Source organism: Tamandua tetradactyla, chromosome 6 (genome assembly GCF_023851605.1).
Source record: "Tamandua tetradactyla isolate mTamTet1 chromosome 6, mTamTet1.pri, whole genome shotgun sequence".
NCBI classification, from domain to species: domain Eukaryota; kingdom Metazoa; phylum Chordata; class Mammalia; order Pilosa; family Myrmecophagidae; genus Tamandua; species Tamandua tetradactyla.
The window spans coordinates 100,070,580-100,086,687 of record NC_135332.1 but is presented as its reverse complement, the minus strand read 5'-3'; the positions used below and the strand labels follow the sequence as shown (position 1 = coordinate 100,086,687).

Here is a 16,108-nt window from a genome sequence, read left to right as displayed (position 1 = left end):
ACCACCATCCCAAAAAAAGAAACAATTGGAAAATAAAGTTTAAAATAATGCCATTTGCAATGATCAAAATGTAGGAAATACTCAAGTATCAGAAGAAAACACAATTATCGAGATGTCACTTCTTCCAAAACTGATCTATAGAGTTAATGTTATTCAACCAAAATCCCAGCAGGCGTTTTTCATAGAAACTGACAAACTGATTCTAAAGTTTAGATGGGAATGTAAGGGACATAGAATAAACAAAATAATCACACAAAAAAAGAACAAAGATGGAGTACTTACATTATTTGATTTCAAGATTTACTAAAAAGTTATAAAAATCAAGACTGTTTAGAATATTGGTATAAAGAAAGACATAATAATGATGAATAGCTGGGATAAAAAACCAAGGAGAAAATTCAGAAATAGAACCAGATAGATTAATAGAAACAGATAAAGATAGATAGATAGATAGATAGATAGATAGATAGATAGATAGATAGATAGATAATGTCTGTATGTGTGTAATTGATTTTCAACAAAGTCTCTAGGATAATTCAATGGGAAAAAAATAGTCCTTTCAATAAATAGTGCTGGAACAAGTGGTTATTTATTTTGAAAAAAAAAAGAAAAGAAAAGAAACTTGGTACCTTTCTCACACCAGACACAAACAGTAACATTTATCAAATACCTAGATTCAACAACCAGAATTATAAAACTTCTAGAAGAAACCAGGAAAAAGTCTTCATGACCTCGGGGAAGGCAAAGATTTCTTAAATAGGACACACACAAAAAATATGAAAGAAAAAATTGTGAAGCCTCCAGTCTGTCGCCGAGGAGGGAGCAGGGCGCCACTGTGGGGGCGCTGAGAGTCCTGAGTTCTTACTGGGTGGGTGAAGATTCCACATACAAATTCCTTGAAGTTATCCTCATTGATCCATCCATTCTAATTGATAGAGTGTTACCCTCGTCAAAATAAAAAAAACTCCTGCCCTTCAAAAGACACTTAAAATAAAAGGCGGGGAGAAAGGCTACTTCCTTTACATCTGGCAGCAGCCATCAGGTAAGCCAAGATGGGTGCTTATTAGTACATACAGGAACTACGGAGGAAGAAACAGTCCGATGCGATGCACTTCCTTTTGAGGTCCAATGCTAGCAGTACTACCAGCTCTCTGCGCGCCACAGGACCCCCGTCCCGTCCTGCAGGATAACGCGCACACACTGGGATACAAGGCCAAGCAAGGATACGTCATCTATACAATTCGAGCGTGCCGTGGGTGGCCACAAACGCCGGATTCCTAAGGATACAACCTATGGAATGCCTGTCCATCATGGTGTTAACCAGCTGAGGTTTGCTAGAAGCCTTCTGTCTGTCGCCAAGGAGGGAGCAGGACGCCACTGTGGGGCGCTGAGAGTCCTGAGTTCTTACTGGGTGGGTGAAGATTCCACACACAAATTCTTTGAAGTTATCCTCATTGATCCATTTCATTAAGCTATCAGAAGAAATCCTGGCACTCGGTGGATCACCAAGCCAGTCCACAAGCACGGGGAGATCCGTGAACTGACCTCTGCAGGCGCAAGAGCCGAGGCCTTGGAAAGGGCCACAAGTTCCAACGACGCCATCGGCGGTTCTCGCTGTGCAGTTTGGAGAAGGCGCGATACCCTCCAGCTCCACCTTTCCTGCAAATCTAAGTAATGTTTGTAAAATTCACAAGTAATAAACAATTTAGGACAGTCGTGTCTACTTAAGTGTTCTTTGCTAAACAGTAGTTGTCTGCAGATTGTTTTGTATATATATTATATATAGTCAAGTTATGAAAATTAAAATACAATAATATTTGAACACTACTTAAAGTGATGGTGTATCTTTATTCTAATAATATAAACAAATTTGGTTTTGCTTTATCTTATTAGGGAGCTTTATGTCAGTGTTTTAAAATGCCCATGCTGTGTGTGGTATAGGTGTGAAATAAATTCTTTAAAAGAAGAGCGCTGAAAGTAGCTCTTGGGTAGATTTGTTTGGTGAATGAAAACCTACAGCTTTATTGGTGGCATAAAATGCTCTCCAGGTTTATTCTCAAGTGGCTGGTTTTTGGAGTTTGGTTAGACGGAAAATTAGGGAAAGATTTTTTGGGTTTTTTTTTATTGGAATTTGCTTGGAAATCTGTAGGATGGGAGAAGGATAGATATCCTTACTCTTTTTCACCATATATTCAACATACACCATCAGTAGCATTTAAGATCTGGGAAAATAAAATAAAATAAAATAAAAGGCAAGACTCACACTGGGAGAAAATATTCACTATCTATGTATGATAAAAGACTGGTAGACAGAATACATAAAAACTTTGACAACTCAATCATAAAAAGATAAGTAAGCCAATAAAAATGGTCAAAATATTTGTAGAGACAAAAGATATGAATGACCAAAAAGCACATGAAATGAAACTCAATATCGTTAGCTACGAGTGAAATGCAAATTAAAACCCCGATGAGATGCCACTGCACACCCATTAGAATGGCTAAAATTAAAACGGAAATTAGATGGTTTCCAAATGTCTGCACTCACAGAGTGTGAATACAGAAGCAAGGGCAGATTTGAAGGATAGATGACTAAAGTAGTTTAATACATAGGCCCCATGTATTAGTTTAAAGTTGTTTAATACATGTGCCCCAGACACCCTAAACTTTGAGGTATCTGGGGCACACGTGCATGGAGAGATGTTCATGTAGACAGAAGAGGAACTCGAGCTGGAGAGATTTAGGAATAATTAATATACAAATGTGTGATCAAGCCTGAAAGTGGAAAGCTCTTCCCAAGCAGAATGTGAGAATTTAGACGAGATTTAAGTGCTATACAAAACCAGAGGTAACATTGCCAAGTAAGGGTTACACAAAAGAAGAAAAGTTCAGGCGTGAGAATAAAAATGAACCACCACCACAGTAAGACAAAACAGCATCAGGAACAGAGGGGAAGAGAGAGTTTCTAGAAAGAAGGACTGGACAACTGTGTCTAGTTTTGCAGATATGACAGGTAATATAAGGACTGAAAACGGTTCACTGGATTTTCATCTAAAAGGTTATTGGTGACTTTAACAAGTGTAATTTCACTGGTGTAGCAGGAGCCAAAGCAAAATTGCAGTGGAATAAGGAATTCATGTGTGAGGAAGAAGGAGCAGACCAACAGGGAAGCTAGACAATTCTTCAATGATCTTAGCTGTGAGGAGAGAGTTAGGAAAGAAGTTGGGCCAGGAGGAAAATGAAGACAGATATGAGAAAAGTGCACTTTTGTAAAATTAAGAGAAAAACAAGTAAGTTTATACACTAACATGTAAGAAGCAATGGAGAGTCAAAACCTGACAATATGAGAGAGAAAGGGCAAGTCAATGAAACAAGCTTCCTAAGGCTATGTGAAGATGTCAAATACAAAAGCAAAGCACATGGGATTGGAATATACGTGGAAGGTCTCATGGCAAGAAGCTGCAGGAGCACTTGCCTTGATGCATATGCCCTGATGAAGGTATTAAAATGTCCATGCCATCCTCTAGGAGAGAACGATGAGAGGAACAAAGCAGATGGTGAGAGGTAGTCCTTCACACCCCCTCTGCCCCATTCCTGCATTTTCTCTGGGGCACATGAAGCTAAACAAATAAACACAACATGCAAGAGGAACAGAAGAAATTTCTTTTCATCCCATCTCTGAACAAGACTTCTTGGGGTCATGAGGCTCTTATGGTGAGCTTTCTATGGAAGTGGCAAATGCAGAAGGAAGTGGATAGCAGGTTCCACATAATCTAAGTATGTCAACAGCCCTATGTGGCCAGCTGTTCTCCCCTCAACAGTGATCAGAGATCGCAGAGAGACTTCAGCCCTCAGGTTGCTTTGTTCCTCTGCCGCATATCCCAGGCAACCATATCTGTGAATCTATAGACTGAGAGAGCACCCCTGTCTGCTGCAGCCACCCACCAGGAGGGGCTGAGGAATCTCTTTCCTTCTCCTGTTTCCACTGCCGATGCCCCCAACCCCATACCAAGCAGAGCCTTACCAAGTGTTTCAGTTTGCTAATACTGCCAGAATGCAATATACCAGAAATGGTATTGGCTTTGATAAAGCAGGTTTATTAAGTTATAAATTTACAGTTGTAAGGCCATAAAAATGTCCAAACTAAGGCATCCAAAGAAAGATACCTTGACTCAAGAAAGGCAGATGGCATCTGGAACCTCTATTAGTTGGGAAAGTATGTGGCTGGCATCTGCTGGTTCTTTGTCTTCTGGTTTCAAACAGCTTCCTCAGCGTCATTTTCCTTCTGTGTCTCCAAATGTCTCCGTCTGTGTTGGCTCTGAGCTTTTTCCAAAATGGTTCCCTCTTAAAGGACTCCAGAAAGTGGATTAAGACCCACCTTGAATGGGCAGAGAAACATTTCCATGGAAACCAGCTAATCAAAAGTTCCCACCGACAATCAGGTAGGTCACATGTCCATGGAAAAAACTTAATCAAAAAGATCCCACCCAAACAGTAGGTCTGCCCCTACAAGTGTGGATTAGGACTGAAAGAATAGCATTTTCTGAGATGCACAACAGTCTCAAACCAGCACACCAAGTGTTGTGGATTGAATTAGGTTCCCCTAGAGCTATGTTGAATCCTAAACTCCAGTCCTATGCATGCGGACTCATTTGTAAATAGGATCTTTGAAGAAATTATTAGCTAAGGTATGAATTCATTTGTGAGTGAAATCTTGGATGATGATTCAATTTAGATGAAGCCAAACTGAACCAGGATGGGCCTTAATCCACATGGCTGAAATCCTTAGAAGCAAAGGAAATTGGACACAGAAGTAGAGTGAGAGGAAGCCAGAGAAAGAGGCAGATTGCCATGCAAGGAAGCAGAGATGTAAACCAAGGAGCCCTAAGGATTGCAGTAAGCCAGCATCAGGACACTACAGACACTGGGAGATAGCATGGGCTGTTGAATTCTTGATTTTGGACTTCTAGACTCCAGATCAGTGAGACAATGAATTCCTGTTGTTTAAGCCAACCAATTTTGCAGCCCTGGGAAACTAAGACATCATGTCAGGCTGCTTCCCCATCCTTACTCTCTGCACCATGACAGCTCCTTCTCACTCCCTGCTTTTGTCCTCTCTCCTATCTTCTCCACTTGTTCCAACCCTACCCTTCTCTTGAGCCCCAGTGACCTGGTCCAAATGTTCTACCACATCTTGTTCTCACATAATTTGCCTTGCTACATGCAAGAACATTGACACTTAATGTCGCACAATGGAATCCATATAAAATAACAAATGATAAGACTGTGTGTTCTATGGAGAAGTCCTCTTTCCAGGACTATATTATTATGATTTTATGAAGTAGCTTATTTATGCAGTTACCATAAATTGCTCTATCATAACTTTTGATTTGGAGCCTGGGATCCACAGCCTGTTACTTTCAACTATTATCAAAATACTCTACTCACTTTCTTTCATTACTTGAAAGCTGCACTAAGCCAATCAAATCACAAAAAAAAGAACACAGCAGTCCAGGATCTGAAAAAAAGGCATTTTGCCTCCTAATTTCCAGTTTAAAACAGCACAATACAAAGGGCCATTAATATAAATTGAATACCTACAGTATATATAGTAATTTTTCTTTTAATCCATGGAACAGATCAGATTTATTATTCCCATCGTACAGATGAGAAAAGAGAAGTTTAGAGCATAAACTCCTTTTCCAAGATTACACAATCGATTGATAGCAGGACAAAGGGAATCAAAGTTAGCATTCTCTATTCATCACCCTTAATAGCAAAATAATTGCTTTCCACAATACAATCATGCATTAAGAAGTTAGTTTCTAGGATATCTGCCAAGATGCTTCCTTGAGTTTGCTATTCCAAAATTTACCATCACATAAGAGCTTCAGAGAAGAAAAAAGATGTGTTTGACCCTTCTGTTCTCCTCTGCCTTCATTTATTGCACACAAAACACATTCTGTAGGCTAATTTTTATAAGATCCACGCTCATGAAAAAGTATTTTGGTCTTTGCTCTTTGCTGATATCTATATTCAACAAAATAGATATCAAAAGAGTAACAATAGAGTTGCAAATGAGCATCTTTGAGGTTTTGAGTTCTTTCTCTATACAAATTTATGAAGACATTTACCTTCTTTAGTACACCCCATAAGCATGAGAGCCATGGAAGGTCTAATTACAAAGAACAATATTTTTCAAAAAAACAACCGCTTTTGCAAAACTTTATAATATGGATCTTCCCTCAAGAAGTTTGTAACTTTGAACCACTGCTTTGCTCCAGTGATCTATTATTGTTCAAAACCTCTAAGAACTTCTCTTCTAGCATTGCTTCAGTTGCACAAATTGTTTCCTTAGTAGTTGCTTCCAATTTAATTAGCAATATGAATAGTAACTAATTAAATATTATTCATTTATTAATTTAGTTAATGAGTGCAGGTCCTATAGGTGAGATGTAGAATCTGGTTTGGAAAACAATAAAACAAAATCAAATTCAAACTCAAAATAGATTTTGGACCACACAAACAATACAATTTTTTAACATGGCTGTTTCTCTGATGTTGCTATTAAAATGCTTGAAGACAATTCCAAAAGTCATTTTTAAAAAAATCAAACTGCTCAAAAATTCCTATATTGGTTGTATTCATAGCTATAGCTTCTTTTAATCTAATGAATCAAATTATAACTTGTTTTATTTATGGTCTAATTACCTGTGCTTGAGTCTAAAATTACCTGTGTTTTATTCTAAAATCTTTTCCCTCTCTGAGAGTTATAGGATAGATTGAGGGACTGTATTTCAATTCTAATTTTACAGTATGTAAATGCCATGTTTGATGTGTTCTGTTTAGTTTCCTTTCCCTACTGTTTTGATGTTTCTCTCTCTCCCTCTCTCTTTCTCTCTCTTTCCCTCCCGCCTTTCTCCCAGTCTCCCACTGTTTCTCCCTCCAACACAATTTCTATTATTTAAACTCAGTTTTAAGCAACTTTGTACCAGGTTACTTTGTCTTCCAAGAAGTTAATTCTAGTTCCTGAATTTTTGAAAATGAGAATGTACCAGCACTCGCATTCTTTATAATGGGGATTTATCACACCGTGAAAATATCTCACGCCAAACAACTCCACTCAAAAGCCTCTCTGCTACCGTGTTCTGAACCAGGCTGAAAATGAATCCCTGAACAGTGATACTTCATGGTAACATGCCCAGCTCACAGAATCCCATTTTGCAAAACACGCACTTAGATTGTAACTGAAAACAGGCAAGTTTCCCCTGTCTCTGGCGTGATTCCAAACATCTGAAATGTTAGAACATAGTGCTTTTGTGCCGAAACATTACACAATCCCCAAAGTGCAAAACTGTCTTGTTTCCACTCCTACTATTTTAAAGAGCCAGGAGTAAAGAGAAATAGAGTTCTGTAATAAACTGTGTGTTGGGGTGGCAGGGAGGGGAGGGGAGCAGGGATACCTGAAAGACATCATTCAATTTAGGCATCTTCCATCCTGGAAACAATGGAAGAGGGCAAAAATAAGACCTTTTTTTTAATCCCTTGTGCACAACTCCCAGAATACTTAAGAACTGAGTAAAGCACTGTCATCAGAGTTTTAAAGGTCGCATCCCCAGGTCTCTGGAATGAATCCCCCTTGTCTCATACTTGGGACTCCATAATCAGAAGAAGGCTGGTGTCTCACTCTTTGCCTGAGAATCAGAATTTTTTGGATTAAATGTTTGAAGACGTTTACTCCTTCCCTTTTTGAGTCTTAATTCTGTACCAACTTTTTTCCTTTTAATAAAAGTCTATTCGTTCTTAATAAACGTTTAAAGGATCATGAAAAGATGGGTGGAAGCTTTCCTTTCCTTTCCTAAGACAACACCATCATTGAGCTTATGTAAAGAGCCTATAAGGTCCAGGGAAACGTTGTTCTTTTCTGGTAAGAAGCCAGAGCTGGTTCCTTAAAGCTGTGTTGGATGTTCCCCCTCCCACCGCCAGCGCTCTGGTTTCGCGCCCTGGCTGCAGGGTTGCCTCCGGGGCCGACCTGGTGAAAAGTGCCCGGAGCCTAGGAGACCGGGTGCTCGGCGGCCCAAGCCTACGCAGGAGAGTGCTGCCCTCCAGCGACCGAACTGGGGGATGCAGCACGGCCCGAGCTTTGCACTAGCTGGGCGGTTCCACTGCATTCCGCGACATTTGAAACGGAGGTTTGTTTTGCAGGGGGACACGGTAAAGCCCGGGGACTCTTGATGTATGGACTCCGGGACAGTTTCTTTTTTTCCCCTAGAGTCAGGAGAGATAGACAGATGTATAGATGGATGAATAAATAGAGCAGAGATGTACGATAGACAGTCGGTAGGATGGCTGATGGTTAGAAGTCCGTTTTGGGAGTTTGCTATTGACAGGCACAATGCTAGGTGCCTCATTATTGCGTTTCAGTTTCTCTGGGACCCTGAATCGCATACTGGTTTTGCCCCCCATTTTCCAAATAGGAAAACTGAGGCCTTGCCACTTGGCAATCTTTTGCAGAACCAGGAAGGGGCCTAGTGGGTCTCGATGGCCCGTTCCAGTCTCTACTATAGACGCTCGACCTTCTCCGTGTGCCTCGTCTCTCCTCGCCGCCGCGCTCCTGAATGGCTCATGTCGCCGCCACCGCGTCACCCCCTCTCACTAACACCCCAGGACACCTCTACCCCCGGCCCAGCGGCCCTGGACAGTACGCTCGAGGCAGCGTGTGCCCATGCCCTGAGTCCCGCCGGAGTTGCTGAACCAAGCAGGTCTCCGCCCCCCACTACCCCATCCCGTCTCCGGCAGAGGCTGGTCTCGCGCCCTGGGGCTGGGCTGCGCGCAGTCCGTAGGGGGCATCTTCTGCTTCCACGCTTACCCGGAGTTGCGCTTACAGGAAAAGTGGAAAGCTCTGTCCCAACAGACTTTAAGATTGTCGGAAAGTTTCGGTCATTCGTAACCATTTATTAAGCGCCTACTAAGCGCCTGACGCTGTTAGACGCAGCCTGAAAGACTTTGGAGGCAAGGGCGGGGACAGACGATTGGACAAGTGACGACAGTCGCCTGTGTTTGGGCCGACGGGGATCAGCGAGAACGCCCGGGAGGACACGGGGAAGGGCAGGACACCAGCGAGGAGAGTGGCCAGCACATTCCAGAAATCTAAGCCAGTCCACGCGCCCCTCTAACGCTCCCACGCTGCAATTCAGTGACTTGATCCCACCCCTGCTTCCCTCCAAAAGTTCCAAAGACCCTGGGTTCCTAGCAGGCAAGCCCTTCATCTACCAGGAGGAGGGCAACCAAGCGACCCCCCCCCCACCCCCACCACTCCGACCCGGCCCTGGGGGTGGTTGGTGAGTCTCCGACGACCGCCCCCCTCCCGCTGGCTGCCGCGCTGGCTGGCGTAGGGCCTGCGTCAGCTGCAGCCCTCCGGCGATTGGGGCGCGCTCGCCTCCTGCGGTTTGGAGCTAATTATAAAGTGGCGCTAGCCTCTGCCAGCCCACCACCGCGACGCGAGGCAGGCGCTCGCAGCCCCGCCCGCAGCGCGGCCCCGCAACAACTGGAGGACGGCGACCTGGAGAACCACGCCGGTCCGCTGCTCCAGGCGCGCCCTCCTCACCTGCCCTCTTCTCTCCCCTCTAGAGTCGGTCCTGGGACCCGCGTTCTCCGGCCAGCCCTGCTCCATTCGAAAAGCGGCGACGTGAGTGAACTTGCCCAAAGCTCGCATTTGCTGCGTGCATTTGGGACCCATCTCGCCTGCTGTGACTTGTTCTTCGTTCCATTGCATGGGGTTCCCCAACTTTCTCCTAGTCCCTATTTGTGATTCTGATCAATGTCGCCCCTCCTGCGCCGGCTCCCGCACTTGATCTGGGGCGTTCTTTCCAGAATCGGTAACGGGAGTTGGATAGCGCGCCGTCCCGGTAGCCGCCGGCGAGCTGAGCCGTCCCCAGGCCTCCCCAAAGGACTTCCCTAAGGGCTCTGGTTCATCGAACCCCTCGGGGGCGCTGCCGCGGCGAGGGGTCCCTCTGGGCCGGGGCAGCCTCGGAACGTGTGTCCCTCTCTCCCCTCAGCCCATGGCGCGGTTCCTGAGACTCTGCGCTTGGCTGCTGGCGCTCAGCCCCGCACTCCTGGCCCCCGTGCGGGCGGAATGCAGCCAGGACTGTGCGTCGTGCAGCCGTTTGGCGCGCCCGGTCGACATCAACCCCCTGGTGAGTGTGACACGGGAAGGTAAAGCACATCGCGGCAAGAATCCGCGGTCTTTCTTGCCACGGCCCATTGAGCGGCGCATCTCGGTCCCACCTGGTCCGAGCCGCGGCAGGGCGGACCCCTAAGGACCCAGGTGTCCCGTCAGTTCCTGGAATACTGACGGAGTCCCACCCTAGTTTTCAGCTTCAGGGACCTACGCCTAAGGTCAGGTAAGGGCGGCTGTGTCTCCACACGAACTGTACGGATGCCCAGAGGTGTGCTCCTTTCAGCACCTCGGAGAGCACTGGGTGGTTGACTCAGAGGGCCGCTGGAAGATGCCTGTTCATTCCAACTCCCAACATACCCCTGCTAAAGGTCCCATCCCCACCCAACCATCCTCTCCTTCCCGCATACTCACCCAGGGGAAATCTGGCGTTATCAGTGTTGTCGGTTTTTATTACGTGGTCTCTTTTCGGATTTCATTTCTCTAGTTTTTTTAACCTCAGTCCTTCAAGCTCTCGCCCTTACCTGTGGTAGGAAAAAAGTAAGGGGCTGGGAAAGGGGCAAAGAGAGAGGAAGGGGCAAGCTCAGTAGACAGCAAGGGTCCTATAGGCAAGTAATGGCGGGCCTTCGGCTTGTGTCTTGTTTTAACTGTACTTTTTGCCAAACGTACTAAGACAATAGTTTCACTCTTCTATGAAAATAAGGCACGGGAGAGGAAAGGTGGCCAGTTGAAGAGGTTGCAACAGTCTATAGAGAAACCACACCACAAGGGATTTAGAACAAAAAGCTAGTGACAAAACAACTCTCATTCTAATCATAATCCAAGCTCCCAGATCACCTCTGGTGCTCTTAATGAGAATCTTTGGCTTCCGAGCCCAGATACTTTCATTTTTTACCAAGCTTCCCAAATAACTCCTTTGCACTTGCTTCACAATTTGATGCAATTTTGTGATAAATTAAAAGAGAATTATTTATTATTCCAGGGACTGAGGCTCCAGTCAAGCCTTTGAAGAAATCTTATGTATATAGTAGATGCATAAAATGGAGAAGAAAGTTATGGAAAGGATCCCAAAAATATGTGAGGCATATATTTCAGATTAAATGTTTGTTTTATTTGAATTAATTTGTTCCACTTATTTTCACATGTGCTGAAATGGTCTCAGAGGAAGACACATAGTAAGGTTTTATATTCAGACTATGAGAAAAATATTCCCCCTTAGATAAATAAATAATATGCTTCATCCACCTTTCTTCTCTCTGCTGTAGACCTGAGCTTTTAAGTCATACCTAAAATTGAGCAAGTGACTACAAACAGGTTTTTAGGGTAAAGAATTATATGCACAGAAGCAGAGAGAGAAATCAAAAACATACATACAGAAGACCTCACTCCCAACCCCATACACTTTGCTCACTGCTGGACATATGCAAAGTACAGCCATTTATAAACCTCTTTTCGTAGCGGTTCCCGTCAAGGTTAGGTGGATTCTAGTGTAATTTTTAAAATCACACAGTCTGACCACAAAACAGTATCAGGTTTACTTAAATTATGTGATTCCATGGATTAATATAATTGACATTTAACAGTGCATGTTCAAATACTATATTTAATCTGCTGATTTTACCAAGCTACCAAACTGCTGCTAATCTTTTCTTTCCATTGTTGAGGAATTTGAACAGAGCTCTTTTTCTGGTACATAGGTCTTCCCTAGATATCACCAAAAACTGATTTCTTTCTGTTTTTTCCATCCCCTCTCACTATTTAATTGGATGGGGGGGGGGGGATTAACTGCTCTTTCCAAAATTGTCCTCACTCCTTTTTATACTGTTGAATTTTTGTAGCTTGTTATTGTTTTTAATCAGATTCTGGTATGGCAGGCACATGTAGAATAAGCAGTTTGGGAAAAAAGATAATAATGAATCATAAAAATATCTGTCTTGTAAAATGGCATTTTGAATCATAAGGAACAGATGCGTTTTGTGTTGAGGTTTTTACTCAGGGTGGTTATTTTCTCAGTGACAAAGCCTTTGTTAATGGCTACGTTGCTAGAATTACAGCCGTTTTGGAATTTTAGCTAGGATGCAAAAGACAATGGGAAATAAGGTTGCCTAGCCAAAATATGTAGTAAAATCAATGTAACAAATATTTGTTGAGCTTCTCCCATGTGAGTCGCCTGTTCTTGGATCTGTGGGTATGCATGGATGAGCCAGCATGCCATCACTGATGTCCAAACTGAATCTACCATCTAGTAAGGGTAATTTACCATCTAATATGATGTTGACCACAGAACACAGTATATGATATTACAAAAGATGCACAGATGGCTATAGGTACATTTAAATTAACACCATTTCTTTAATATGTGTGTGCTATCCTGATTATTTGTCATTATTTATTTCGACGGAATCCCAAATCACTTACTTTAAAATGCCTTTTGGTAAACATATATAAAATACTCAACATTGGATTTTGGCAAAAAGATTATTTTAGAATGGAAATATTATTGCCACTTGAACATCTGAAGTTTACTAATGACATTTTCATTTTTAATCAGGCATCAAGAATAAAACAGAACTGTTCTAATTAGATTATCTTTAGTTTTTAATATACTCATATTTCATTTTCTTTGACACAGAGGTTAAATAATCATTTAGAGCTGATTAGACATGTACCCTAAAGAATTTGTTGCATGAATAAAAAGACTTTTCTCATTTCGAAAATAACACGATGTGTGTTTTCTATCAATTAAGGAGTCAGTATATTAAAATAGTAAGAAAAGCTGATATTTTCATTTAAATCAAGGGTTCTTAACCTGTATTCTATAAATAGACTTTAGGAGGCTATGAAAAATCCTGAAAGGCTAAGAAATAATATAAACATTTTATAAATATTCATGTCAATTATGATTCTTTTTATTGTGCCCAAGTGACATGTTGAACAGAAGAGAATCGTAACAAGCTCATTAGAAAATATAGCCTAATTCTTACAATGATTAGAATTTAATTATTGTATAATAAAAAGGAAAGAACTGCATGCTGATTATTCCTATTTAATTAAATAATGTGATTGTCATTGGAAAATATTTTCCCTGCACACCAGTAACTAAATGATTAAGGGGGAGGCGGGTAGATATAAAAATTTGAATACTTGAATATGCATAATTTTATATGAGACCTCACCATTACAAACATTTGGTTGAAGATGATAAGATCTGTTTTAATCAACCAAGGAATAAAGAAAAGCAAAACGTATCTACTCTGAGAAAATCCATATATCAGAATACAAATAATTCATATGCTTTAAATTGAGTTTTTAGAATGTCTTTCCATACTTATTTTGAAATTGTCATTTTCCTTGAAAGACTGAAAGTGATAGCAATATCAGATAGTATTTCAGGTAAAATAATAATACAAGAAAGGAAACAAGCATTATGTTACAAGTATTGATTTTATCTGTAAGCTAAGATGATAAAAGGAATTTTGAGAAGGTAGAGAAATCTCTCCTTTTGGGTTAGAAAAATCCCAAACAAAATTGAGCAAATGACGGAAAATTAGCCACTAAAATCAGATTCTGAAAGCAGCCAATCTATGTTAAAATTGGGTGGGAAAAAATAGTTTAAAATATTGAAACCTGTCAAAATCCAAAGACAGATTTCTCATTTAATTCTGTTAATTCTCTCCACTTCCTCCCTTTCAGTTTTCATTTATTTCACTTGCCTGTCCAGTATGATGAGAAGTTTTGATAAGAAAATGGGGATGATTGCATTAAATGGGAATTTCCATACCAAAGCAAGGCCAATATGGTCCAGGAAAATTTGCATTTACTCAATAAAATCCAGAAAACCTCTTTCTATCATTAAATCGAGTTATTTTTCCAGGCTTGCACACTGGAATGTGAAGGAAAACTGCCTTCTCTCAAAACCTGGGGAACCTGCAAGGAGCTCCTGCAGCTCTACAAAGTGGAGTTTTCTCAAGACGGCGCCAGCACCTTCCCAGAAAACGGCAAACAGGAGGAGAGTCATTTGCTGGCCAAGAAGTATGGGGGATTCATGAAGAGGTATGGCGGTTTCATGAAGAAAACGGATGAGCTTTATCCTGTGGAGTCAGAGGAAGAGGCCAATGGGGGTGAGATCCTTGCCAAGAGATACGGGGGCTTCATGAAGAAGGGTGCAGAGGAAGATGCGCTGTCCAACTCCTCAGACCTGCTGAGAGAGCTGCTGGGGACGGGGGACAACCGCGACAGCGGCCACCACCAGGAGGGCGACGACAGCGACGGAGAAGTGAGCAAGAGATACGGGGGTTTCATGAGAGGCTTGAAGAGGAGCCCCCAACTGGACGATGAAGCCAAAGAGCTGCAGAAGCGATATGGGGGCTTCATGAGAAGGGTGGGTCGCCCCGAGTGGTGGATGGACTACCAGAAAAGGTACGGGGGCTTCCTGAAGCGCTTTGCCGACTCCCTGCCCTCCGATGAAGAAGGTGAAAGTTACTCGAGAGAAGTTCCCGAAATGGGGAAAAGATATGGAGGATTTATGAGGTTTTAACACCTTTTGCTCCCCAGCGACCCCAGGCCCTAGCAAGCCTTCCTCTCTCCCACAGTGAGAAAGGGCCTCGCTGATTGTGTTTTATTGTCCTGTGTTGCTTGCATTCTACAGTTTGCTTTATAACAGGATAACTATACAACTTGAAAGCTGTCATCTCAGTCAGGTTCTGTGTTCTTTGTAGAGCCTTGAGCTCAGCATTGGTCTATTGCAGTTATCTCGTTTTCAGGCTAAAATAATGTTTGTTACCGTCTCCTTTATTTTCAACAAAACGTTAATAAGTGCTTACTTGTATATAGATATAATAAACCCACTACCCTCCTGCAAAATATTCCTGTGAGTCTCTCCTTTTTGAAGGCTTCCATAGCCTGTGGGGTTCCATGATAAAGCCTAGACAAAGAGATAGTAAAACCATCTGCTTTTGAAAGAATAAATGAATAACTGGCCTCTTTCTATTCCAACAGCTGAGTCTGCAAAATGCATCTTCATTTAATTCCTTATACATAAAATCCTAGGTGAACAAACAAATTGGAGCAAGACAGAATATATTACCACAATCATTTTTGGGAATCATATATCTGAAGCTAAAGCATACAGCATAGCTAACATAATTGGCTATGCCTTATCTAAAGGAAACCTACATTTACATCCTGATGTATATATCTCTTTTCTTCAGCAAAGCATTGTAAAAGTTGATAGGAATTCAGGCATAATTTTGAGCCACATTTTGCAGAGAATAAACTGAAGACTAGAAAGGGTAAGTGGTTGGCCCAAGGTTGCCCAGCAATTGAAGGACAGAAATGGAATTAAAACTTCAAACTTGTTGACTGTAGCCAATGTCCCTTCTCCTACAGCTCCCATCTCCCCTCCCAGTTACTACCAAGAAGTGAGAGAACTTGGGATTATATCCTGTCTACTGTTGTACAACCCTACACCAGGAATATAATAGGTTTCCAATACCTAGTATACATATATATGAATGAACAGATGAAATTTGGTGACCAGATAATCAGGAAAAGTGTTCTGAGTGTTTTGTACAGGTCATAGCAGATGTTTAAAGTACACTCTCATTACACAAGGTGCTTACAACTACTTCATATGAATGAAGCCATTTGGGACAACATTCAGGTACCAGAAATGTAACATTTCCTCATTTTTCTAATTAAAATTACTTACAAATCAACCTGCGTCCACTTAGCCATTTTTCCAGGACCCCCAACAATTCTCTCCCTTGTGTTCATCAGAAAAAAGAAAAAAATACTTAGCAATTCAGGAAAACTAAGGATGAGTCTCTGGTCTTCAGTCTATCAAGGCTACCGTATCAGTTATTAGAGCCCTTCAGCTGTCCTCTCCACTCCAACTTGGCCAGGGTTCCAGTACTAACAGAATGCCTGTCT

The 16,108-nt window shown here is 42.1% G+C and overlaps 1 protein-coding gene and 1 pseudogene across 1 annotated transcript; both read left to right on the top strand.

The window, feature by feature from the left end:
• Positions 1–1,052: 1,052 nt before the first annotated feature.
• LOC143686777 (large ribosomal subunit protein eL15 pseudogene) lies at positions 1,053–8,152 on the top strand (annotated as a pseudogene).
• Positions 8,153–9,510: 1,358 nt separating this feature from the next.
• Positions 9,511–15,030, top strand: PENK (proenkephalin). The gene is made up of 3 exons (XM_077163200.1): positions 9,511–9,688; positions 10,059–10,196; positions 14,052–15,030. The coding sequence occupies exons 2-3, from the start codon at positions 10,062–10,064 to the stop codon at positions 14,712–14,714; spliced, it is 798 nt and encodes a 265-aa protein (XP_077019315.1). The 5' UTR covers positions 9,511–9,688; positions 10,059–10,061; the 3' UTR covers positions 14,715–15,030.
• The last annotated feature ends 1,078 nt before the right edge of the window (positions 15,031–16,108 follow it).

Coding starts and splice junctions, on each gene's coding strand:
- PENK (XM_077163200.1), top strand. CDS start 10,062: ATGGCGCGGTTCCTGAGACTCTGCGCTTGGCTGCTGGCGCTCAGCCCC. Junction 10,197..14,051: donor CGGTCGACATCAACCCCCTG/GTGAGTGTGACA, acceptor TTATTTTTCCAG/GCTTGCACACTGGAATGTGA.